Source organism: Sciurus vulgaris (assembly GCF_902686455.1).
Source record: "Sciurus vulgaris genome assembly, chromosome: 13".
Classification (NCBI taxonomy): domain Eukaryota; kingdom Metazoa; phylum Chordata; class Mammalia; order Rodentia; family Sciuridae; genus Sciurus; species Sciurus vulgaris.
In genome coordinates, this window is record NC_136474.1 from 36,949,646 (window position 1) to 36,976,407 (window position 26,762).

The 26,762-nt window shown below is 37.4% G+C and overlaps 1 protein-coding gene across 1 annotated transcript; it reads left to right on the forward strand.

The window, feature by feature from the left end:
• Window positions 1-70: 70 nt before the first annotated feature.
• On the forward strand, window positions 71-25,708 carry LOC306643111 (small ribosomal subunit protein eS7-like; the record flags this gene model as incomplete). Its single annotated transcript, XM_079109044.1, has 4 exons — window positions 71-186; window positions 421-526; window positions 714-801; window positions 25,068-25,708. 4 exons carry the CDS (start codon window positions 71-73, stop codon window positions 25,673-25,675), a joined length of 918 nt encoding a protein of 305 aa, XP_078965170.1. The 3' UTR covers window positions 25,676-25,708.
• Window positions 25,709-26,762: the final 1,054 nt, after the last annotated feature.

Below are 26,762 nucleotides of genomic sequence, written 5' to 3' on the forward strand. Positions count from 1 at the left end.
ATCTAATGGAAAATAACCTTTAAAAATGAAAGACATTTTCCGCTCTTTGTTTCCACTCTGTTTCCATGCCATGGCGTCTAGCCGGAATGGCATGAGCCTGAAGCCCCACTTCCACAAGGACTGGCAGCAGCATGTGGCCACGTGGTTCAGCCAGCTGAGAAGATCCGCTGATACAAGACCCAACAAGCAAAATGTGTCCTGCATCTAGACACATAGTGAGGTGCCCCACAGCGGTGGTATCACCCCAAAGTCCAAGCTGGTGGGACTTCAACCTGGAGGAGTTGAGGGTGGCAGGCATCCACAAGAAGGCATCCATGGCATCTCTTTGGACCCCAGGAGGTAGAACAAATCCACCAAGTTCCTACAGGCCAACGTGTAGTGGCTTAAGGGGTACGGCTTCAATGTCATCCTCTTCCCCAGGAAGCCCTCCACCCCCAAGAAGGAAGACAGTTCTGCAGAAGAACTCAAACTGGCCACCCAGCTGACAGGACCAGTAATGACTATCTGGAATGTGTACAAGGAGAAAGTCAGAGTTATCACCACGTGCTTCAGATGGTAGACATGGAGCTACAGGACTCATTTGCTTACCTGGATTTCAGTCTTGCTTTCTTTGGTTCCATTTCTTCTTTCTTTAATGTCCTTATTTCTCCCTTGTGGAATGAAGTGTTTACTCTGTGCCACTCTCACAGCTAAGAGCTTGTCTTGTGCCTCAGATGATATTTGAACTTGGGCTCTTGGACAGTTGTGGAAATGTTAAAACTGTTGGGGACTTCTGGAAATGGACTAATGTAGGGGAGGGGGGTAGAATGTTATGGTTTAGATACAAGGTGTCCCCCCAAAGCTCATGTGTAAGACAGTGCAAGAATTTTCAGAGGTCAAATAATTAGATTATGAGAATTTTAATCTAATCAGTGGATTCATCCACTGATAAGGACTGATTGGATGGTAACTGTAGGCAGGAAGCTTGTGGCTGGAGAAAGCAGGTCACTGGGAGCATGACTTTGGGTTTTATATTTTGTCCTTGGTGAGTAGAGCTCTCTCTTTCTCTGCTTCCTGGTTGCCATGTACTCAGCTGCCTTCCTCAACCATATCCAGAGCAATGGCGTTAACTAGCATGGACTGAGCCTCTAAAACTGAGACCAAATAAACTCTTCCTCCTCTAAGTGCTTTCTTGTCAGGCCTTTTGGTCATAGCAATGCAAGAGCTGACTAAAACACATTTGTTATCTGGAAATAATTGACATCTACAGTATATTTCATCCAACAACAGCACAATTCACATTCTTCTCAAGCTCCCATAGAACTCCAACCAAGATAGATCACATGCTAGAATATAAAACATAAATGAAAAAATTAAAAGAATAATGATCATACAAAACATGCCCTGAGGCAACAATGGAATAAAGTAGAAAACTATAACAGAATAATATACCAAAATTCCCGAGATACTGAAGATACTTCTAAACAGCACATGACCCGAAGTCTCAAGAGAAATTCAGAATTATTTTGAAAATTAAAACACTTGCTTAAAATTTGAGGGAATATAGAAAAAGCTGTACTTAGAAGGAAGATTTTAGCACTGGATGCCTATATTAAAATGAAGAAAGATATAACCTTAATAATTTAGGCAATCACCTTAGAAAAATAGAAAAAGAAACTAAATGAAGCAGAAAACAAGAAACAAAAAATTAGACCAAAACTCAGTGAAATTTTAAAAAAGGAAATCAATTTAAAAATTCCACAAAATTCAAAGTTAATTTTTTGAAAGGATCAAATTGATAAAACCCAAACCAAGGTAATTGGGAGAGAAGGGGAAATAGGAAAGAGAAGAAGGAGGGAGAGGAGGACAAGGAGGAGGAGGAGGAGAGATGAAGTTGCAGCAGCAAAAGGAAAGGTATTTAGATACAATCTGTGTTATTCCATTTTTCAATACTGTTACTGAAGTTCCTGACACAAATCACTTAGAGGAGGAAAGATTAATTTTGGCTTACAGTTTCAGAGGTTTGAGTCCTTGGTTGGCTGACTTGCCTTTGTTTTTTTGTAAAAGAACAGTTGACCATGTTTATGTGCTTTTATTTCTGAATTCTCTATTCTGTTCCATAGATCAATTTGCAAGTTCTACAACTTTTTTCTTCTTTTCCAGCACTATTGATTATTATGGGTCTTTTGCCTTTCTATACAAATATTAGAATAAATTTGTCAACTTCCACAAAATAAGTTGTTGGTGCCTTCACTAAAGTTGTATTGAATTTATAGATCAAGTTGGAAAGACGTGCTCTCTTGACAATATTGATTTTTCTTATCTATGAGCATAGTACATCTCTTCATTCATTTAAATCTTCTTTGATTACTTTCATCAGAGTTCTAAAATTTTCCTCATATAAACCCTGACCACATTTTACCAGATTATGTTCCAAGTATTTTTTTTCTTGATACTACTTAATATAATATTAAGTTTTTAATTTCATATTCCAATTGTTTATTGAGGATATATAGGAAAGGTGTTGATTTTGTATAATAACTTCATGATCAGGAAAGATTATATAATCACTTATTAATTATAGTTTTTCTGGTTGAATCTTTGAGATTTTTCAACATAAAAAGTCAAGTCATCTGTGAATAAAGAACATTTAATTTACTTCTTCCAAATCTGTATACCTTTTATTTTATCTTAATGTCTTACTGCATCAGTAAAGAATCCAGGAGCATAAGAGGGGGCATACATGCTGTCCTTTTCATCTTAGGAGCAAGCACCCAGTTTTTCACATTATGTATGAGATTGGCTATTGTGTTTTTTGCTTTTTTAATTTTTTTTAAGTTGTAGATGGACACAATATCTTTACTTATGTATTTATTTTTATGTGGTATTGAGGATTGAACCCAGTGTCTCACACATGCAAGGCAAGCACTGTTCCACCGAGCTGCAGTCCCAGCCCTGCTTTGTTTTTGATAGATTTTTTAATCAAGTTGATGAATTTCCATTATATTCTAGTTTCATGAAACTTTTAGTCACGAATGATGAGCATTGGAGTCTGACCTTAACTATATTTTGAATGCTGAGCCAGCCTCACACACCTGGAATAAATATCACTTGGTCTTGGTGTAGAATTGCTATTATGCATTGCTGGATTGTGCTTGCTAATACTTTGTTGAGGATTTTTTAAAAATCTGTGTTCATGAAAGATATTGGTTAGCACATATTTTTTTCTGTTTATGCCTTTATCTTGTTTTGGCATTACAGCCCCATGGAGTGATTTGGGAAATGTTCTCTATTCTTCCATTTTCTGGGGATATTGTAAATAATTGATATCATTTCTTCCTTAAATTTTTGGAGTCTGTCAAATGCATTTTCTGGATCTTTTTATATGAGCAAATGATTTTTCTACTTAAGTCTGATTGATGAATTAATGACCTTAAGGTTGGCTGACTCTATTTCTTTGACCTGAGGTGAAGCAGAATATCATGGTGGAGGGCTTAATGAAGAAAAGCTGTTCAGTTCAGGGCAACCAGGAAGCAGGGAAAGAGAGGGAGAGAAAGGGGCTGTGAGAAGATAAATTCCAGGCCAAGTCCCAAGTGACCTAACTGCTCCAACTAGGTCTCACCTCCCAGAAGTCTATTCAACTAAGAACAATTAATTTCCTATGAGGTCAGAGCACTCATGATCCAGTCATTGCCTAAAAGCCCCACCTTTGCAACTTGATGCTCTGGGGACCATGCTTTCAGCACATGAGTCCTTTGGGAGACATTCCAGATTCAAACCATAACACTAACACAATCCTTGCTCCCTTCAATAAACATTAACTCAACCTAATTTTTATTAGATCTAATTTTTATTAACATCACTTTGAATTGAGAAGTTTCCAGAGTCTATACTCCAACAAAAAGGAGGTTTTGTTGTCCTGGGCATTCCTCTGACTCTTTGGAAGTATATATAAATATACATATATACATATATACAAATTTGGGGTTGTGTACATACATACCAATCCAAAAATAGTAGATACTCTCGTGCTGTAGCTATTAAAAACCAGGGACTTTTTGCTATTTCAAAGGTGAGATTCTTTTCTGGTCCTGTCCGGTAGCTGCTTATCAAGGTAAAGGCCAGTCCTGTGTCAAGGGCTCACACAGAGTACTCTGCCCACTGGCAGATAGACCCTATCCCCCTGCCTGCTGCCTTAAAGTGCCACTCATGCAGATGGCCAGGGATAGGCTGGAACATAAATGTTGAGATAGAAATCCATTTTGGAAGAAGGCAAGAGGAAAAACAGCCTGGAAGGCTGTTTTATAGCCAACTTAATACAGAACTGAACCGTTACTAACAGGTTTGAATAAACTGAGGCTGTAGGCCAGGGGACAGCATGGTGGTCAGTGCAGGGATGGAGAACAGTGAGTGACCTGGTTGACTGATGCAGAGGGAGGGCCCAGGCCCATGTAATATCAGGGACATCAAGGGGAAAGCTCAGTTGGCAGCTTGTTTACAATGTACTGATGAGAAATAAACTCTGTGGCAGTCACGGTTATTTTTATGCAGTTGAATACCCAGTGCCAGGTACAGAGCCTGGCCTTCATTGCCCAGTGAGTATTCAGCTAAATGAATGTTGATCTGATGGCCTTTTGAGGATTTACAGGTATAAATGTCATACTGTTAATTGAGCCTGGTCCTTCATTATGCAATTTAAGAGTGAAATTTCAACATTGTTATAAAATTAATATAGTGTTTCCTTTCAAAAGATTCACAAATTCATTCATACTTACACTTTTATTTTTACCCCCCCAAATCTTCCACTCCTGACTTCCCCCTGTTTGTTCCTGAATCACACAAATACTGTACCATTGTATGCAATAGTCAATGGGGTCAGCCTCTCTTTCATCTTAACCTCCATCTGATCATTTACAAGGCCAGTGGTACTAACCTGGGTCAGGCTACCTCTGACCTCTAGGGGTGGAGTTGCCTGTTCCCAGAGCTTTGCCTGGAAGAAGTGCACTATGCCAAGTCTGAGCGAAGGTGACTGGGCTTGTCTATTCAGCTTTCCATCGAGTTTGTAATTTGTAGAGAATGGGCAAAGGGAGGAGGTATATTTGGCGTATATGGTTATGCTAAAAGGCATTTAATATAATTCTGTAAAACCTGGGTGAATGCAAATGTGCCTACAACCTGGCACTTTAGTCTTCCCAGTTGCTGTGCAGTTTTAAGACTTGAGTTTTCTTTATCTCTTCATTTCATGGAGCACTTTGAGAAGTCTTTAGGGGTGAAGAAAGAATCTTCATTCATCTTGTAACTTTCCCAAACTAAGAAACTTTAATGGAGTATCTCCTAGCTTCTAGCTCTAGATACAAAATGTGGGATCAAATGGAAATGTTGATTCACTAACCAGTTTAAGTCCTGATTTCTAACTCTAAGAACTTTAAGATGTGAACTTGTTCCATTTTATACCTGTGTTGTTAATTTTTCCCTATTTATCCAAAAAGCACTTACCGAATGTCAACCGTGTTAGAGTTATTGAAGTAGATGCACATATAAGGATTTGTAAAGTACAGATGATGATACATGAGCTGTCATCTCATTGGATTTGTCTGCTCTGAAAAATCAAAGGTATTGTTCAGAAAACTTTATATCAATAACTTTTAAACAGAAAAGAAGACGTGCCCAGAGAGAACTTTAAAGCAAATGTACCATATACACAGACATCAACTTGTGGACAGCTCTTTGGCAGAGATGGGCCCAGGGTTGTGCACAAAAGCATGTGCACAGTAACATCAACAGAGAGAGGACCAGTTAAAGAAATTCTAGTGTATCCATCCTACAGAATAGTATACAACTGTTAGGAAGAAAGAGGTGGCACAGCAGTGTTATAATATGGAATGATCTGAAAGACATTAAATAGGAAAGCGGGGCTGAGGGTGGAGAGCAATGGTGGATCACTCACCTAGAAAGTATGGCCCTGGGTTCCTTCCTGAGCACCACCCTCAAAAATAGATAAATAGAAAATCAAAATATTTAACAGCACATAGCATGCTGTAAGCCTATTTTATGCTATAATAACATATAGTTTGGAAAGTTATGTTTTTACTAAGCCTATTTGCTGTGCTTTGTCTATAAAAGAATTGGGGTTATGTGGTACTTACTAGTTATTTGACTTTTCTGTTTTGAATATTCCTGTATGAAATTTTAAAAACTAAATTGCATTTGTGTAATTTGAATTTTCTTAATTTTTTATTTAAAAATAATAGACGGAAAGAGTATAAATTAAAAAAAAATAAATATAAGGGCCTAGTTTCATTTTTCCACATGTTATCCAGTTTTCTCAACACCATTAGTTAAAAAGGCTGTCTTTTCTCCATTGTGTGTTTTTAACATCTTGTCAAGGATCAGATGACTGTACATGTGTGGATTTATCTGTGTCTTCTGTGATATTCCACTGCCATGTCTGTTTTGATGCCATAATCTGATAACAATTGTTTTACTCTCTATTTCTATGAGTTAAACTTGTAAAGCTAAATTTAACATAAAACTCTAAGACATTTATAAAATACCATGACAAAGTATCTGGGTAACTTTGTGTTTTACACTGGTTTTTTAAATTCAATACCCAAATATAATCCATGAAAGAAAATACTGGTGAATTGGGACTTTGATAAAATTAAAAAAAAAACTTTTAAGGACCTGAGAGGCTGAAATGGTAGGAGCACTAGAGTCCAGGAGTTGAAGACAAGCCTGAACAACATAGTGAGATCCCATCTCAAATAATGCATGCATCAATCAATCAACAACTTAGGCTCTGAAAAAGAAAATGTTAAGAGAATGAGAAAACAAATCACAGACAGGGAAAAGATATTTGCATAACAAATATCTTAAGACCTGCATCCAAAATACAAAACAAATTCCAAAAATATAATAATAATAAAACAACCCAATTAGCAAATGGATAAAAAAAAATCTGAAAAACTATTTTTACCAAAGGAAATTTACACATGGAACAAAACGTACCTTACAGAAATAGAGCAAGCAATTATGAAATTCATCTGGAAGAATAAGAAACCCAGAATAGGTAAAGCAATCCTTAGCAGAAAGAGCAAAGCAGGGGGTATCGCAATACCAGATCTTCAACTCTACTACAAAGCAATAGTAACAAAAACGGCATGTTATTGGTACCGAAATAGACGGGTAGATCAATGGTACAGAATAGAGGACATGGACACAAACCCAAATAAATACAATTTTCTCATATTAGACAAAGGTGCCAAAAATATGTAATGGAGAAAAGATAGCCTCTTCAATAAATGGTGCTGGGAAAACTGGAAATCCATATGCAACAGAATGAAATTAAACCCCTATCTCTCACCCTGCACAAAACTCAACTCAAAATGGATCAAGGACCTTGAAACCAGACCAGAGACCCTGCATCTTATAGAAGAAAAAGTAGGTCCAAATCTTCAACATGTCGGCTTAGGATCAGACTTCCTTAACAGGACTCCCATAGCACAAGAAATAAAAGCAAGAATCAATAACTGGGATAGATTCAAACTAAAAAGCTTTCTCTCAGCAAAGGAACTATCAGGAATGCAAAGAGAGAGCCTATAGAGTGGGAGGAAAATCTTTGCCACTCATACTTCAGATAGAGCACTAATTTCCAGAATATATAAAGAACTCAAAAAACTCTACACCAAGAATACAAATAACCCAATCAACAAATGGGCTAAGGAAATGAACAGACACTTCACCAAAGAAGATCTACAAGCAATCAACAGATATATGAAAAAATGTTCACCATCTCTAGTAATAAGAGAAATGCAAATCAAAACTACCCTAAGATTCCATCTCACCCCAATTAGAATGGCAATTATCAAGAACACAAGCAACAATAGGTGTTGGCGAGGATGTGGGGAAAAAGGTACACTCATACATTGATGGTGGGGTTGCAAATTAGTGCAGACACTCTGGAAAGCAGTGTGGAGATTCCTCAGAAAGCTTGGAATGGACCCACCATTTGACCCAGCTATCCCACTCCTCGGCCTATACCCAAAGGACTTAAAATCAGCATACTACAGAGATATAGCCACATCAATGTTCAGAGCTGCTCCATTCACAATAGCCAGATTGTGGAACCAACCTAGATGTCGTTCAATTGATGAATGGATAAAGAAACTGTGGTGTGTGTATATATATATATATATATCTGCCATAAAGAATGATAAAATTATGTCATTTGCAGGCAAATGGATGAAATTGGAGAATATCATTCTAAGTGAGATAAGCCAATCTCAAAAAACCAAAGGACGAATGGTCTTGCTGATAAACGGATGATGACACATAATGGGGGGTGGGAGGAGTTAGTGTTAGGGTTAGGGTTAGGTTTCGGGAGGGTGGTAAGAATGGAGGAAGGAAGGACTGTATAGAGGGAAAAGAGGGGTGGGAGGGGTGGGGGGGAAGGGAAAATAATAACAGAATAAATCAAACAACATTACCCTATGTAAATTTATGATTATACAAATGGTATGCCTTTACTCCATGTACAAACAGAGAAACAACATGTATCCCATTTGTTTACAATAAAAAAAAATACTAGCCTTTAAAATGTTGGTTAATGAAAAAATTATAATTAATTAAATAAAATCAGATTGGAATCTTAAAATAAAAAAAACTACAAAATACCATGAGTCATTAGGGATTTTCAATATGATAGCACTATGCCACAATTAAAATGACTAGGTTTTTTTTTTTTAATGACAATATCAAATCCCCATGAGAATGTGAAGTAAAATGAACTTTTATTTATGTTTCATCAAAATATAAAATGGAAGACCATTCTGAAGTGTCTTGCAAAGATAAACATAGTTTTACTTTACAATTCAGCAATTTCATGCCTAAGTATTTGTCCTAATGAGCCAAAAATTTATGTTCACACAAAAGCCTGTACATGAATATTTATGGGAGGTTTGTTCATAATCACCAGAAATGGGAACCAGCCTAGTTGTCTTTCAACTAGTTAATGGAAGAATACATTGTACTTTATCCATACTACAGCATATTATTCAGCAATAAAAATAAATGAGCTATCAGTCTATAAAAAGATATGGAGGGATCATAAATGTATTGTGGTAAATGAAAGATGTTAGTCTGAAAATGCTGCATATTTTAAGGTTCCAACAATATGACATTTTGGAAAAGGTAAATCTGTACAGAGAGTTAGAAAAATCAATGATTATCAGGAATTTAGGAGGAGAGAGGGGAGGGATGAACAGGTGAAGCACAGGGACTTTTAGGGTGGTAAATATGTTCTCCTGAAAACTGTAATAGATATCATTAGACTTTTGTCAAAACTCATATAACTGTGCAACTCAAAGAATGAAACAACATAACTTATGAAGTACAGCTAATAATATAGTGCCAATTTTTGGTCATTAATTGTAGCAAATGCACCACACTAATGCAAGACATAAATTATAGGGGAAATTATGTGGGGTGGTAGAGGGGTGAGTATGGTGTGGATACATGTCACTGCATGTATTATCTATTCAATTAGTTTGTATTTCTAAAGCTGTAATGAAAATTGCTAATTATATTTCAATCTGTATCAAAATTACTAGAAAATATGCAAACACTTGAAAGTAAATAACAGACATCTAAGTAATCCACAAGACAAAACAAAATAAGGAAATTATCATTTTCAAATCATGAAAAAAATCATGTCAAAAATTGTGAGGAGTCACTAGTGCTCTACTTATTGGACATTTATAGGACCGTGTGCACCTGTCAGCAAAGAAGTACTGTGAGCAGAGTTCTCAGTTTCCACCTTAACACAGCAGAAAATAAAAACAAGCAGGAAATGAATGAAGTTAGGGGAAAAAATAAATATCAGCATAGAAATCAATTAAATAAAATACTTCTAAAATGGGGGTTATCTATATAAACTAAAGCTGGCTCTAGAAGAACTACAATAACCTTGATAAATCTCTAGAAGAATGAAATGATAAGGAAATTTAAGAATAGACACAAATTACCAAAGAGACATTATATCACTAAATATTCTATGGATATTAAAAGAAAAGTCAAGCACACACTTTAATTCCAGCGGCTCAGGAGAGTGAAATGGGGATGGCAAGTATGAGGCCAGCCTCAGTAACTTAATAAAACCCTAAGCAACTTAGTGAGACCCTGTTTTAAAATAAAAAATGAAAAGGGCTAGGGACATGGCTCAGTGGTTAAGTACCTCTGGGTTCAAACCGAGCACCCAACCTCCACTCCTCTCAAAAAAGGAAAAGTTAAGAGAAAAATCAGAAAATATTATGAATTACTTTTTGCCAATACATTTGACAACTATGATAAAATGAATAAATTCTTTGACAGTTATAAACAACAAAAGCTCACTAAACAAGAAATAAATTCAGTCAATAGCCTTGTATCTATAAAAAAATTGAAATTGTAGTTAAAAACCTATCAATAGGAATCCAATTTCAAGTGGCAACAATGTTGAATTCCAATTCAAGGAACACATAATGCAGTTCTACATAAAACTTTAAAGAAAGCTGAAGAAGAGGGAATGCTTATTAACTCATTTCATGAGTCCAGTATTATTTTCATTTAAAAAAATCAGGAAAGGGCTTTGCAAAAGAATGAATAGGACAAAATGAGGTCCCTAATGACTTTCCCCCAATAATCTTGAATGCAAAAATTCTAATAAGCAAAACTTGGCAAATAAAATTCAACAACATATAAAAAGGTTAATATATTATTACAAAGTTTTACATAGAGATACAATGTTGATTTAACATTCCAAAATTGATCCATGTATATCACATATATACATAATCTAAAAGTATGCATATATGTGATATACATAACTTCATAAAATCACCTCAATAAATGTAGAAAAAATTTTCCAATAACCCAATATCAAATTCTGTTTAAAAGTTTTAGCAAACTAAGAATAGAAGAAAAAATTCCTCAACCTGACATTTATTAAATACTTAAACAGAAACAGTACTTTTTGGCAAAAGACTGAATACTTAACCATATCCTCAGGAACAAAAAGGGTTATGTACATACCATTTCTATTCAGTTTGCTCCTAAAGGTTCTGTCAATGCACTCAGTGAGGGGGGTGGGGATCTACAAAGCATACAAAAGGGAATGAAAACAATAAAATTAACTTTATTTGCAGAAGACATGATCATTTATATTGAAAATCAGATTAAATCTTTTTTAATTATTGTATTTTTTATATCTTTATTTATTTATTTTTATGTAGTGCTGAGCATTAAACCCATTTACTCACACATGCAAGGCAAGCACTCTACCTCTGAGCTACAACTGCTCAGATTGAATCTTTTAAAAACTTCTAGAAGTAATAAGTGCATTTATCAAAGTTACAGGATTCAAGATCCACATTCACATAAGAATCAATTGTATCTCTATATGGTACTTGTTGTGAACATTCACAAATCAGGAGATAAATATGTCACTCAAGAAAGCATCAAAAATATAAAATGTGTAGGGATAAATTTTACAAAACGTGCAAGATCTGTGCATTGAAAACTGCAAAACATGACTGAGGGAAATTAAAGATCTAAATAAATAGAATAATAAACCATGATGGTTAAACACTCAATATTTTTAAGATGTCAATTGTCCCTTATTTATAGATTCAACACCATCTCAATCAAAACAGCAGATTGTGTTCTAGAATTTGACAAGCTGATTCTATAAATCATATAGAGAAGGAAAGATCTAGAACACTTAAAACAACCGTGGGAAAAAATTATATTGGAGGACTCTACTCCTGATTTTTAAGCTTAAAAAGGTACAAATGCATTTCAGCAAAATGCATTCAGAGAAAGAATTGTCCTTTTGACAAGCAGTGCTAGAACGATGTGGTTTGCATGGGGCGAGGGGAGCTAAAAGTCAACCAAGCAATCAAACAAACAATGATTCAAACTTTGACTCATACCTCCAACTTTTTACAAAAATTGGCTCAAAATAAATCAAGGGCTATATATTAAAGCTAAAAAAATATTATTTCTAGAGGAAACATGGAAATTTTTTTGTGATCTTGAAGCGAATATTTCTTACAGAAACTTCAAGATCATAAAACATAAAAGAAAGGAAATCCATAAACTGGAATTTACCAAAATTAATGTTTTTGCTCGTTGACAGAGATATTTATGACTAAGAGAACAAAAACAGTAGTCATAGACTGGAGAAAATACTTGCCAATAACAAAATAATATATGAAGGACTTTCAGAATGCAAAAATAGGAATCAAACAACAGAACATTTTAAAAACCTGCAAGGGATTTGAATAGACACTTCACAGAAAAAAAAAATGAAAATGCATATCAGCATAGAAAAGATGCTTGACTTCATAGTCAGGAGGAAAATGCAAACAAAATTCACAACGAAAACAACTACACACCTACTAGAATGACCAAGGATTAAAGGAGTGATAATTGCAAGTGTTTGTTGGCAATAAGCCTAGACTGGAAACAAGCAAAAGTATAAACAAGTTGTGAACTATCCATACAGTAGATTAAAGTAACTTCCCAATAAAAAGATGCATTAGAGTTAAGTGCAAGAACAGGGTTAGATCACAAAATAATCATGTAGGGTAAAGGAAACGATTAAAATAATATGATTCTGAACCAGAGTACATTTAAAATTCATAGCAACTTCCTGAAAACTTGCTCATGCTGAGAATGAAAACTAAAAAAAAAAACAAAACTACCTAACCTCTGTGCTGCCAGGCACCAAGGGGCAGGATAAACATACTCCCTCAGTCTACACATGTATATCACCTGTTTTTCATTTCTGTAAATTGTAACAGTTTCTGTGGAAACAGCAGAGAAACAATCTAACTGCTTCACCCAATTTGGTCAAACTGCATAGAATTCATTTTTCCTTTTCACTTTGCTTATTTCTTATGTGGGCAGGAGGGCCACATCCAGCTAGCAGGGATCCAGGCAGGTTCCCTGGTTCAACTGCCCACACAATTCTATTTGTTTAAAAACTTATCAAATTATACACTTACAAAATATGTAGTTTAGAGATTGCTCACTGTCCACCGCCTGTCATCCACCACTTGCTGGCTTGCCCACCTCCTGCCTGCCCATTGCCTACTGCCCAATTTCCACCTGCTGATTGTCCCCCCTTAGCCTCCAAACTGCCCTCAGACTGCCATCAGATCACCTGTTCCCCACTGTTGCCTGAAAGTCCATTGCCTGAAAGCACATCCCTGGTGGTCTCTCTATAAGCTGAAAGGGCATTGAGATCTTGGGACTGCAGTAAGGGAAGCTGAAGGCCAGGTCCATCAGATTACAGTTGGGTTTGCATGAGCCAGTCTGGGTCTGGCAACCCTACAGAAAGCTTCCCTGGAGGGCGCACAATTGAAGAAACTGGAGAAAACTGGGCTCTCTTTAGTTCAGTGAGTCCTGAAGTGTGAAGGGACAGAAGGGGCCAGCCACCTATAATGTGTAGGAAGACTAGAAGATGGTGGGAGTGCATCTTGTTATCAGCTCATCCACATAAATGGTTCAGCACCGTCTGGACTGAAGCTAACATCAAACCTCAGACAACCCCACATACCAGCAGAGAAGTGAAGCTGAGAAAAACTTTGAAAGTTAATGTAAGGAATCATTCAATTTTCCATGAACACATTCCTTTTTTAAAATTTTTTTTAAATTTTTTAAAAATTTATTTTTATTGTTAATAAATGGGATACACATTGTTTCTGTTTGTACACGGTGTAACACATACCATTTGCGTAATCATACATTTAAATAGGGTAATGATGTTTGATTCATTGTTATTTTCCCTCCCCCCTCCCACCCCTCTTTTCCCTCTATACAATCCTTCCTTCCTCCCTTCTTGCCCCCCTCCCAACCCCATTATGTGTCATCATCTGCTTATCATTGAGATCATTCGTCCTTTGATTTTTTGAGATTGGCTTATCTCACTTAGCATATTCTCCAATTTCATCCATTTGCCTGCAAATGCCATAATTTTATTATTCTTTATAGCTGAGTAATATTCCATTGTATATATATACCACAGTTTCTTTATCCATTCATCAATTGAAGGACATCTAGGTTGGTTCCACAATCTGGCTATTGTGAATTGAGCCGCTATGAACATTGATGTGGCTGTATCTCTGTAGTATGCTGATTTTAAGTCCTTTGGGTATAGACCAAGGAGTGGGATAGCTGGGTCAAATGGTGTTTCCATTCCAAGTTTTCTAAGGAATCTCCACACTGCTTTCCAGAGTGGCTGCACTAATTTGCAGCCCCACCAGCAATGTATGAATGTACCTTTCTCCCCACATCCTCACCAACACCTGTTGTTGCTCGTATTCTTGATAATCGCCATTCTAATTGGGGTGAGATGGAATCTTCATGTAGTTTCGATTTGCATTTCTCTTATTACTAAAGATTTTTATTCTTATTTTATTCTTATTACTGAACATATTTTCATATGTTTGTTGATTGTAGATCTTCTGTGAAGTGTCTGTTTATATCCTTAGCTCATTTGTTGATTGGGTTATTATTATTCTTCGTGTAGAGTTTTTTGAAATTAGTGCTCTATCTGAAGTATGAGTGGCAAAGATTTTCTCCCATTCTATAGGCTCTCTCTTTGCATTGCTGATAGTTTCCTTTCTGAGAGAAAGCTTTTTAGTTTGAATCTATCCCAGTTATTGATTCTTGCTTTTATTTCTTGAGCTATGGGAGTCCTGTTGAGGAAGTCTGACCCTAAGTCGACAAGTTGAAGAATTGGTCCTATTTTTTCTTCTATAAGATGCAAGGTCTCTGGTCTGATTTCAAGGTCCTTGATCCATTTTGAGTTGAGTTTTGTGCAGGGTAAGAGATAGGGGTTTAGTTTCATTCTGTTGCATATGGATTTCCAGTTTTCCCAGCACCATTTGTTGAAGAGGCTATCTTTTCTCCATTGCATATTTTTGGCACCTTTGTCTAATATGAGAAAATTGTATTTATTTGGGTTTGTGTCCATGTCCTCTATTCTGTATCATTGATCTACCTATTTTGGTGCCAATAACATGCCATTTTTGTTACTATTGCTTTGTAATATAGTTGAAGTTCTGGTATTGCGATACCCCCTGTTTCATTCTTCCTGCTAAGGAATGCTTTAGCTATTCTGGGTTTCTTATTCTTCCAGATGAATTTCATGATTGCTTGCTCTATTTCTGTAAGGCACATCATTGGGATTTTAATTGGAATTGCATTGAATCTATATAGCACTTTTGGTAGTATGGCCATTTTGACAATATTAATTCTGCCTATCCAAGAACATGGGAGATCTTTCCATTTTCTAAGGTCTTCCTTAATTTCTGTCTTCAATGTTTTGTAGTTTTCATTGTAGAGATATTTTACCTCTTTGGTTAGATTGATTCCCAAGTACTTTTTTTTTTTTTTTTTTTTTTTTTTGAGGCTATTGCAAATGGAATTGTTTTCCTCATTTCCCTTTCAGATGTTTCATCGCTTGCGTATAAAAATGCTTTAGATTTATGTGTGTTGATTTTATAGCCTGCTATTTTGCTGAATTCATTGATGAGCTATCTTCATTGTCTGAAGTTCTGTCTTCCAAGTGGTCTAGTGTTTTGGTGAGACTAGATGGAAACTCAACTTTCCATTGAGATTTTTATTTGGTTTATTGTTTCCTTCATTTCACAGATTTTTTTTTTTTTTTTTTGAGAATCTCTATCTCTTTGTTGAAATGATCGTTTGCTTCCTGTAGGTGCTCTTTCAGCTTATTGGTATTATCATTCATTGCCTGCATTTGTTCTCTTATCTCATCCTTTGCTTCATAAATCATCTTAATCATGTATAATCTGAAGTCCTTTTCTGACATTTCTTCTAATATACTGTCATTGCATTCTATTAATATAGAATCTAGATTTGTCTGGATCATTTTCTTCCTTTGTTTTTTCATGTTGTTCATGTGTCTTCTCCTCTAGCAGTGCAGATCTGAGGTATTGCAGATTTCCCCCTATAGGCCTATAGTGGCCCTTATAGGTTTCCAAAATCTTTTCTTTAAGGGGAAATCAATCTTAGCAGTGCCCTATTCAGACACTATTCAATCCTAGACCAAATAGCCCCTATGAGGACAATAACAATATTGTCATAATAAACAGAATGAGTTCAAATATTATTTTCAGTAAAACAAACAGATTTGCAATAAGGTCTGCAGTTTCTAATGGAGGACAAAGAGGATGCAGAGAGATGTAGGATGTAGCTGTTAATGGGATAAGAAAAGAATATACAGAAGTTCTAGATAATAGAAAGGGTGAGAGTGTAATCAAAGGAAATTGGATGCTAGTATGCAAAAAAGGGAGAAAGAGACTCTGAGGGAAGAGGTAAACAAAAGGAAAAGAGGCCAAGAAAAGTAAAGAAATAAAAACTTAAAATTTTTCAATAAGGAGAAAAAAGAAAATCTATAGTATAACAGTCTTATAGTATTCAAACATTCCAATCTTTAGTAGCCTGATGAATGAGAGGTACCTGACAATGAGCTTCAAGTCTCCAGCAGGCATCTCAGGATGGGATTTGCCCCACCTAAGGATCGGAGCTATGGCTTCCAGGATTATCCAAGATGGCTGCTCTGGCTTTGAAATCTGTTGGCAAATGGGGAGCTGCAGCTCAGGGTGTGGACGTGGTCAGCTGGAGGTCCGGGAGGCGGGATGCAGTTGGTGAGGCAGGGGTCCTGGAGGTCGGGTGTGTTTGGTGTGGTTGCAGGATCCTGGAGGTCGGTTGCAATCAGTCGGTCTGGGGTCCTGGTGATAGTGCGCATTCAGTTGGTCTGGGGGTCCTGGAGGCAGGGAGCAGTCAGTCGATGTGAGGGCCCCAGAGGCAGGGAGTGATCGGTCGGGCTGAGTGATCCTGGAGACAGGGCTCAGTCAGTCTGGCTTAGGGTGTCCTATGGGGCCTGGCTATTGTCTCAAAATGGCAGCAGCCACGTGTAATCAAACCTGCAAGCACTGGAACAGTGAACTTCCAGGCCACAGCAGGCAGCTGGTGCTCCACTGGCGGTCGGCAATCAGTTTGCTGATTGTTGTCAGACAATCGGGAGGTGAACCTCGTGCATTGGGTGATGGATAGGTGTAAGGCAGGCAATAGACAGGTGAGAGGCAGGCAAATGGCAGATGATAGCCACCTGACAGTGAGCAATCTGCACTCAAAAAAGGCGTCGATATGCTGGCAGACTGCAGGTGATCACAGCAGACAAATGGGGTAAACAGCAGGGTACGATAAGCAGCAAACCTGCCTTACCAAGAAACAGATATCCTCTGCTTGAAACCAGAGTTACAGAGCGACAAGAGCATCCCTCTAGTCCGCCATCTTGAAAAAGAAGACATTCCTTTTTTAAAAAAATTTTTTGCCCTCTCTTTCATACCTCTACCATCTTTGAAACCAAATATTTTTCATGCATCAATTTATTGAGGAATGGGATATAAGAATAGTATATTGCAGCTTTGTTGTGTATTCTAATTTTTTACTTTTTAAAAATTAGTATATATTTTTTCTCTCACCTCTTTGTCTCCTTGCATTCTCTTTCCCACCTATCTTATACTAATGGTCAACTTCTATTAATTAGCCCTTCATTCTTACTATAAATTTTTCCTCTACCTTTTCTCCTTCACCTTCAAAAACATCACATCTTACACTACTTCTGTTCCCTCATTGTTCATCATTTGAAATGGTAAACCCTTTCAGCAAATTTACTATTTATATTGTAGACAATAATTGAACACTTCATTTCTATTAATTGCAACAAAACTGTAAATGCCTTAATAGAAGCCATTTGGTTTAAGCTGGAATATTGTTTGCATTGGGTGCTGTTAATACTGATCTTTCCCTTAAAAGAAAACCTTCAAGGACACTATATTCACAGGGTTGAATCTGTATTGCCTAGATTTATACTGCTAGATGAGAAGACACACAAACAACATGAAAAAATAAGGGAACAAAGTGCCTCAAGCAAATCAAGGTGTTCCAACAATAGAATCCATAGACAATACAGTAGAAGAAATGTCAAAGAAGGAGTTTAAAAAATACATAGTTATACTGATCTTCAAAAAAGCTTGGAATTGGAGAGAAAATACAGGAAGTGAAAGATCACTTCAATAAGGAGGCAGAGATTGTAAAGTGAAGGAAACAAGAAACCAAATTAAAAATTCATTTGAAAGTATCACCAACAGATGAGACCATCTGGAAGACAGAACTTCAGACAATGAAGACAAAATATATGCTCTTGAAAATAATGTTGACCACACAGAGAAGCTAGAAAGAAACCATGAACAGAACTTCCAAGAAATATGGGATAACATGAAAATACCAAATTTAAGATTTATCAGACTAGACAAAGGCACGGAGATACAAACAAAAGGAATGCACAATATTTTCAATGACATAATATTGGAAAGCTTCCCAAATTTAAAGAATGGAATGGAAAATCAACTACAAGAAGCTTACAGAATCCCAAATGTACAAAATTACAGCAGACCCACACCAAGGTACATTATAATGAGAATAAAAAGCATACAGAATAAGGATTGAAATTTAAAGACTGCAAGAGAAAAAAATCAAATTTCACATGGGGGGAACCAATTTGGATTTTAACTGATTTCTTAACCCAGACCCTCAGTGCCAGGAGATCCTAGAATAACAAATATCAAAATCTGAAAGAAAATGGATGCCAACTGAGAATTTTATATCCAGCAAAATTAAGCTTCAGATTTGAAGATGAAATTAAAAAAGAATTCACAACCAGAAACCTGCACTATAGAACATTCTCAGTAAAATATTCCATGAGGAGGAAATAGGAAAAAAAAATGAAAATCAACAAAGAGAGGAACTACAATAAAGGAAAGATCAATTAAAAGAGAAACTAAGTCAAGTTAAAAACCAAAAAGAACTGTAATGAGCAGGAGTACAAATCATATCTCAATAATAACCCTGAATATTAATGGCCTAAGTTCATCAATCAAAAGACATAGACTGGAAGACTGAATTTAAAAGAAAGATCCAATAATATGCTGTCTTTAAGAGACTCATCTCCTAGAAAAAAACATCCACAGACTGAAGGTGGAAGGTTGGGAAAAAACACATCAGTCATATGAACTGCATAAACAAGCAGGGGTTTCCATCCTCATATCAGAAAAAGTGAACTTAATACCAAAGTTAGTCAGAAGGAATAAAGAACATTTCATACTGCTTAAGGGAATCATACATTAATAAGACATAAAAATCATAAATACACATGCCCCAAACCATGGAGCATCTACGTACATCAAACAAGAATCAAACAGACCACAATACAATAATACTGCGTGACTTTAACAAACCTTTCTCACCACTTAATAGATCTTCCAAACAAAAAATAAATAAATAATATAATCAATGTTAGACTTAACAGATATATATAGAGTATTTCATCCATCATTAACCAAATACACTTTCTTCTCAGCAGTACCTGGGTCCTTCTGTAAAATAGACCATATGTTATGCCATGAAGCAACTCTCATCTAATATAAAAATATTTTACCCTGCATTCTATCAGATCATAAAGGAATGAAACTAGAAATCAATGATAAAATAAAAATAGAAGCTACTCCAATACCTGGAGAATAAATAGCATGCTATTGAATGATGAAAGGATAAAAGAAGAAATCAGGGAGGAAATACAAAAATACTTAGAGGTAAATGAGAACACCAGTACAACATATCAAAATCTCTGGGACACTATGATGGGAATTCTAAGGGGAAAGTTCATTGCATTGAGCTCATTCATTAAAAGAATAAAACGACAACAAATAAATGACCTAACATTACTTTCAAACCTCTAAAAAGGATCCAAGATGGCAGACTAGAGGGTGACTGCATCTCCAGTCACTCCAGAACCCAGGATTCAAGAAGGGGAGGCATTGAGAGACTCGGACTAAAATAGAACCACGGGGTGAGTCTCCCCCACCCAGTGAAGGTCAACTGGGCGGCAGGCCCGGGATTCGAGCAGCTTATTAGAGTAGGACAGGGCAGATAGAGTCTCCCCCAGGCAGCTCAGAGCACTCTGGTGGTGGGCTCCTCCCACAGGGACAGATTCTCCAGCCTCGTGGAGCAGGCCCCCCAGTGAGAGCCTTTCTGCACAGAAGCAGTGCAGACAGCTCCAGCCCGCCCCACTGCCAGCTCTGGCCTGCCCACAGGTCGCTTCAGAGACCAGCACAGGGCACCAGGGACTTCCCCAAGCAGCCCAGCCCCCTCCAGCAGGAAGCGCCTCTCTAGGCTAGCTTCTCGGGCAGACCTCCCAGTGAGAGCCTTTCAACGCAGAGCCAGCCACAAGTCCCCAAGCCAGTGGAGACCTCCGATCTGCAAGGAGCTTCAGGGACCAAGGCTGGGCAGCCAGAGACCTCTCCAGGCAGCCTTGCCCCCCTCCAGCTGCAGGCTTTTTCCACGGGGCGATCCAAGATGGCACTAGAGGGTGACTGCATCTCCAGTCGCTCCACAATCCAGGATTCAAGAAGGGAGGCATTCAGAGACTCAGACTAAAATAGAACCACGGGGTGAGTCTCCCCGACCCAGTGAAACTCAGCTGGGTGGCAGGCCCGGATTCGAGTGGCTTATTAGAGTAGGACAGGGCAGAGAGAGTCTCCTCCAGGCAGCTCTGAGCACTCTGGCAGTGGGCTTCTCCCACAGGGACAGATTCTCCAGCCTCGCGGATCAGGCCCCCCAGTGAGAGCCTTTCTGCACAGAAGCAGCGCAGTCAGCTCCGGCCCGCCCCGCTGCCAGCTCCGGCCCGCCCACAGGTTGCTTCAGAGACCAGCACAGGGCGCCAGGGACTTCCCCAAGCAGCCCAGCCTCCTCCGGCGGGAAGCGCCTTTCTAGGCTAGCTTCTCGGGGCAGACTGCCCAGTGAGAGCCTCTCCACCCAGAGCCAGCCACAAGTCCCCAAGCCAGTGGAGACCTCCGACCTGCAAGCAGCCTCTGGGACCAGGGCTGGGCAGCAAGAGACCTCTCCAGGTCTCTCTCCCTGGAACCAGTAGTGGGCTAGGGGCAGCGTTCTTCGGAAGCACTACATTATCAAGTTAATCCAAGATTTCAGGCTACTGAAGGCTGGTAGGTGATACACTGGAAATCTATAGGGACACTATAAGCCAATAGAGGAAATCTGCAATATCTTGGAGTCCCACTGATATCTGACCAATATGGGAAAACAAGGGAAGAAAATGTCCGAAACAAACCTAGATACTATATCAATAAATCCCAATGACAGCACAGCAGAAGAAATGTCCAGAAGGGAGTTCAGAATGTACATAATTAAAACAATCAGGGAAACTAACGAGGAGATGAAAGAGCAAATGTAGGCATTAAATGAACACACCAATCAACAGTTAAAAGAGCAAATACGGGAAGCAAAAGAGCATTTCAATAAAGAGTTAGAGATACTGAAAAAAAAAAAAAACTAACAGAAATCCTTGAAATGAAGGAAACAATAAACCAAGTTAAAAACTCCATAGAAAGCATAACCAATAGGATAGATCACCTGGAAGACAGAACCTCAGATATTGAAGACAAAATATTTAATCTTGAAAACAAGGTTGACCAAACAGAAAAGATGGTAAGAAATCATGAATAGAACCTACAAGAATTATGGGATATCATGAAGAGGCCAAATTTAAGAATTATTGGGATTGAGGAAGGCTTAGAGAAACAAACCAAAGGAATGAACAATCTAGTCAATGAAATAATATCAGAAAATTTCCCAAATCTGAAGAATGAAATGGAAAACCAAGTTCAAGAGGCTTATAGGACTCCAAATATACAAAATTACAACAGACCCACACCAAGGCACATTATTATGAAAATACCTACCATACAAAATAAAGACAGAATTTTAAAGGCTGCGAGAGAAAAGAATCAGATTACATTCAGGGGAAACCAATAAGAATATCAGCAGATTTTTCAATCCAGACCCTAAAAGCTAGAAGGGCCTGGAACAACATTTACCAATCCCTAAAGAAAATGGATGACAACCAAGAATTTTATACCCAGCAAAACTTACTTTCAGATTTGACGATGAGGTAAGATCCTTCCATGATAAACAAAAGCTAAAGGAATTTACGAAAAGAAAGCCGGCATTACAGAACATTCTCAGCAAAATATTCCATGAGGAAGAGATGAAAAGCAATGATGTAAATCAGCAACAGGAGGAATTAGCCTAAAGGAATAGCCAAATAAAGGAGAAACCAAATCATGTCAAAAAACAAAAATGACTAGGAATACAAATCATATCACAATAATAACCGTGAATGTTAATGGCCTGAACTCATCAATCAAAAGACATAGACTGGCAGATTGGATTAAAAAGAAAAATCCAACAATATGTGGCCTGCAAGAGACTCATCTCAGAAAGAGATACCCATAGACTAAAGGTGAAAGGATGGGAAAAAACATACCATGCACATGGACACAGCAAAAAAGCTGGAGTATCCATCCACATTTCAGATAATGTGGACTTCAAGCCAAAACTATTCAGAAGGGATAAAGAAGGACATTACATACTGCTTAAGGGAAGCATAAATCAGCAAGACATAACAATCATAAATATCTATGCCTCGAACATTGGCTCATCCATGTACGTCAAACAAATCCTTCTCAATTCCAGAAATCAAATAGACCACAACACAATAATACTAGGAGATTTTAACACACCTCTCTCACCGCTGGATAGATTGTCTAAACAAAAATTGAATAAAGAAACCATAGATCTCAATAACACAATCAACAAATTGGACTTAACCGACATATATAGAATGTACCATCCAACAAAGAGAGAGTACACTTTCTTCTCAGCAGCACATGGATCCTTCTCTAAAATAGACCATGTTTTATGCCACAAAGCTACTGTTAGCAAATACAAGAAGATAGAGATACAACCTTGTACTCTATCAGATCATAATGGACTGAAATTAGAAATAAATGACAGAATAAAAAACAGAAACTTCTCCAATACTTGGAGATTAAATAATACACTATTATACAATGAATGGATAACAGAAGACATAAGGAGGGAAATTAAAAAATTCTTAGAAGTAAATGAGAACAAAGACACATCATATCAAAATCTCTGGGACACTATGAAAGCAGTACTTACATGAAGATTTATTTCATGAGGCGCATTCAACAAAAGAAGTAGAAATCAACAAATAAACGACTTAACATTACAGCTCAAAGCCCTAGAAAAAGAAGAGCAGACCAACACCAAAAGTAGTAGAAGACAGGAAATAGTTAAAATCAGAGTCAAAATCAACGAAATTGAAATGAAAGAAACAATCGGAAAAATTAACAAAATAAATAGTTGGTTCTTTGAAAAAATAAACAAAATTGATAAACCCTTAGCCACACTAACAAAGACAAATAGGGAGAAAACTCAAATTACTAAAATTCAGAATGAACAAGGAAATATCACAACAGACACGAGTGAAATACAAAACATAATTAGAAGCTATTTTGAAAATCTATACTCCAACAAAACAGAAAACCTTGAAGACATCAACAAGTTTCTAGAGACATATGAATTACCTAAAGTTTACGAGGAGGGCATACACAACTTAAATAAATCAATTTCAAGCAATGAAATAGAAGAGGTCATCAAAAGCCTACCAACAAAGAAAAGTTTGGGACCAGATCGGTTCTCAGCCGAGTTCTACAAAACCTTTAAAGAAGAGCTCATTCCAATACTTCTCAAAGTATTCCATAAAATAGAAGAGGAGGGAACCCTCCCAAACTCATTCTATGAAGCCAATATCACCCTGATAACTAAACTACACAGAGACACATCGAGGAAAGAAAATTTCAGACCAATATCCTTAATGAACATTGATGCAAAAATTCTCAACAAAATTTTAGCAAATCGCATACAAAAATATATTAAAAAGATAGTGCACCACAATCAAGTGGGTTTTATCCCAAGGATGCAAGGTTGGTTCAACATCCAGAAATCAATAAATGTCATTCACCATATCAACAGACTAAAAGTTAAGAATCACATGATTATTTCAATAGATGCAGAAAAAGCATTTGATAAAATACAGCATCCCTTCATGCTCAAAACACTAGAAAAAATTGGGGTAGTGGGATCATTCCTTAACATTGTAAAGGCCATTTATGCTAAGCCCATGGCCAATATCATTCTAAATGGTGAAAAAGTGAAAGCATTCCCCCTAAAAACTGGAACAAGGCAGGGATGCCCTCTTTCATCACTTCTATTCAACATTGTTCTTGAGACTCTAGCCAGAGCAATTAGACAAACCAAAGAAATTAAAGGGATATGAATTAGAAAAGAGGAACTCAAACTATCCCTGTTCGCTGATGACACGATTATATTTTAGAGGAACCTGGAAATTCCACCAGAAAACTCTTAGAACTCATAAGTGAATTCAGTAAAGTAGCAGGTTACAAGATCAATGCTCATAAATCCAATGCATTTTTATACATAAGTGATGAATCTTCAGAAAGAGAAATTAGGAAAACTACCCCATTCACAATAGCATCAAAAAAAAAATAAAATACTTGGGAATCAATCTCACAAAAGAGGTGAAAGACCTCTACAATGAGAACTACAGAAAACTAAAGAAAGAAATTGAAGAATAGCTTAGAAGATGGAAAGATCTCCCATGGTCTTGGATAGGCAGAATTAATATTGTCAAAGTGGCCATACTACCAAAAGTGCTATACAGATTCCATGCAATTCCAATTAAAATCCCAATGATGTACCTTACAGAAATAGAACAAGCAATTATGAAATTCATCTGGAAGAATAAGAAACCCAGAATAGCTAAAACAATCCTCAGTAGAAAGAGCGAAGCAGGGGGTATTGCAATACCAGATCTTCAACTCTACTACAAAACAATAGTAACAAAAACGGCATGGTATAGGTACCAAAATAGACAGGTAGATCAATGGTACAGAATAGAGGACATGGACACAAACCCAAATAAATACAATTTTCTCATACTAGAGAAAGGTGCCAGGATGTGATGAGCTCTCGCGAGAGCTGGGCCTCTTTCTAAGCCGGCTCTCCTCAAGGACCGCGCCATGTTCAGTCGAGGGCCAAGATTGTGAAGCCCAATGGCGAGAAGCCTGTCGAGTTCGAGTCGGGCATCTCGCAGGCGCTGCTGGAGCTGGAGATGAACTCGGACCTCAAGGCCCAGCTGCGGGAGCTCAACATCACGGCGGCCAAGGAAATTGAAGTTGGTGGTTGTCGGAAAGCTATCATAATATTTGTTCCAGTTCCTCAGCTGAAATCTTTCCAGAAAATCCAAGTCCGGCTTGTACGTGAATTGGAGAAGAAGTTCAGTGGGAAACATGTGGTTTTTATTGCTCAGAGGAGAATTCTGCCTAAACCAACCCGGAAAAGCCGAACGAAAAACAAGCAAAAGCGTCCCAGAAGCCGCACTCTGACCGCTGTGCATGATGCTATCCTTGTGGATTTGGTCTTCCCGAGTGAAATCGTAGGCAAGAGGATTCGTGTGAAGCTGGATGGCAGCCGGCTCATAAAAGTTCACCTGGACAAAGCACAGCAGAACAATGTGGAACACAAGGTTGAAACCTTTTCTGGTGTCTATAAGAAGCTCACGGGCAAGGATGTTAATTTTGAATTCCCAGAGTTTCAGTTGTAATCAAAGTGACTAAATAAAATATCATTTACTATTCTGAAAAAAAAAAGAAAAAAAGAAAAAAAAGAAAGGTGCCAAAAATATGCAATGGAGAAAAGGTAGCCTCTTCAACAAATGGTGCTGGGAAAACTGGAAATCCATATGTAACAAAACGAAATTAAACCTCTGTCCCTTACCCTGTGCAAAAAGCAACTCAAAGTGGATCAAAGACTTAGGTACTAGAACAGAAACCCTGTGCCTAATAGAAGAAGAAGTAGGCCTAAATCTCCACCATGTCAGCTTAGGAACTGACATCCTTAACAAGACTTCTAAGGCACAAGAAGCAAAATGAAGAATCAATAAGTGGAATGAGTTCAAACTAAAAAGCCTCTTCTCAGCAAAGGAAACAATCAATAACATGAAGAGAGAGCCTACAGATTGGGAGAAAATCTTTACCATTTGCACCTCTGACAGAGCAATAATCTCCAGGATATGTAAAGAACTCAAAAGACTTAACACCAAAAAACAAAAAAAAAAAAACAAAAAAAACGCCAAATAACCAAATCAATAAATGGGCAAGAAGCTGAACAGACACTTCACAGAAGAAGAAATACAATAATACAATTGATCAAGAAACATGAGAAGATTTTCATCATCTATGCAATTAGAGAAATGCAAATCGAAACTACTCTAAAACTTCATCTCACTCTAGTCATAATGGCAATTATCAAGAATACAAGCAATAATAAGCATTAATATAATAAGCGTTTAATAATAAGCTGAAGATGTGGGGGGAAAAGTACATTCATACATTGCTGGTAGGACTGCAGATTTTGGTGCAAACACTATGGAAAGTGGTATGGAGATTCCTTGAAAACTTGGACTGGAACCACCATTTGACCCAGCTATCCTACTCCTTGTTTATTATCTAAAGGACTTAAAAATCATCATACTACAGTGACACAGCCACATCAATGTTTATAGCAGCTCAATTCACAATAGCTAAACTGTAGAACCAACCTACATGCCTTTCAACAGATGAACAGAAAAAGAAAATGTGGTACATATACACAAGGGAATATTACTCAGCCTTGAAGAAGAATGAAATTAT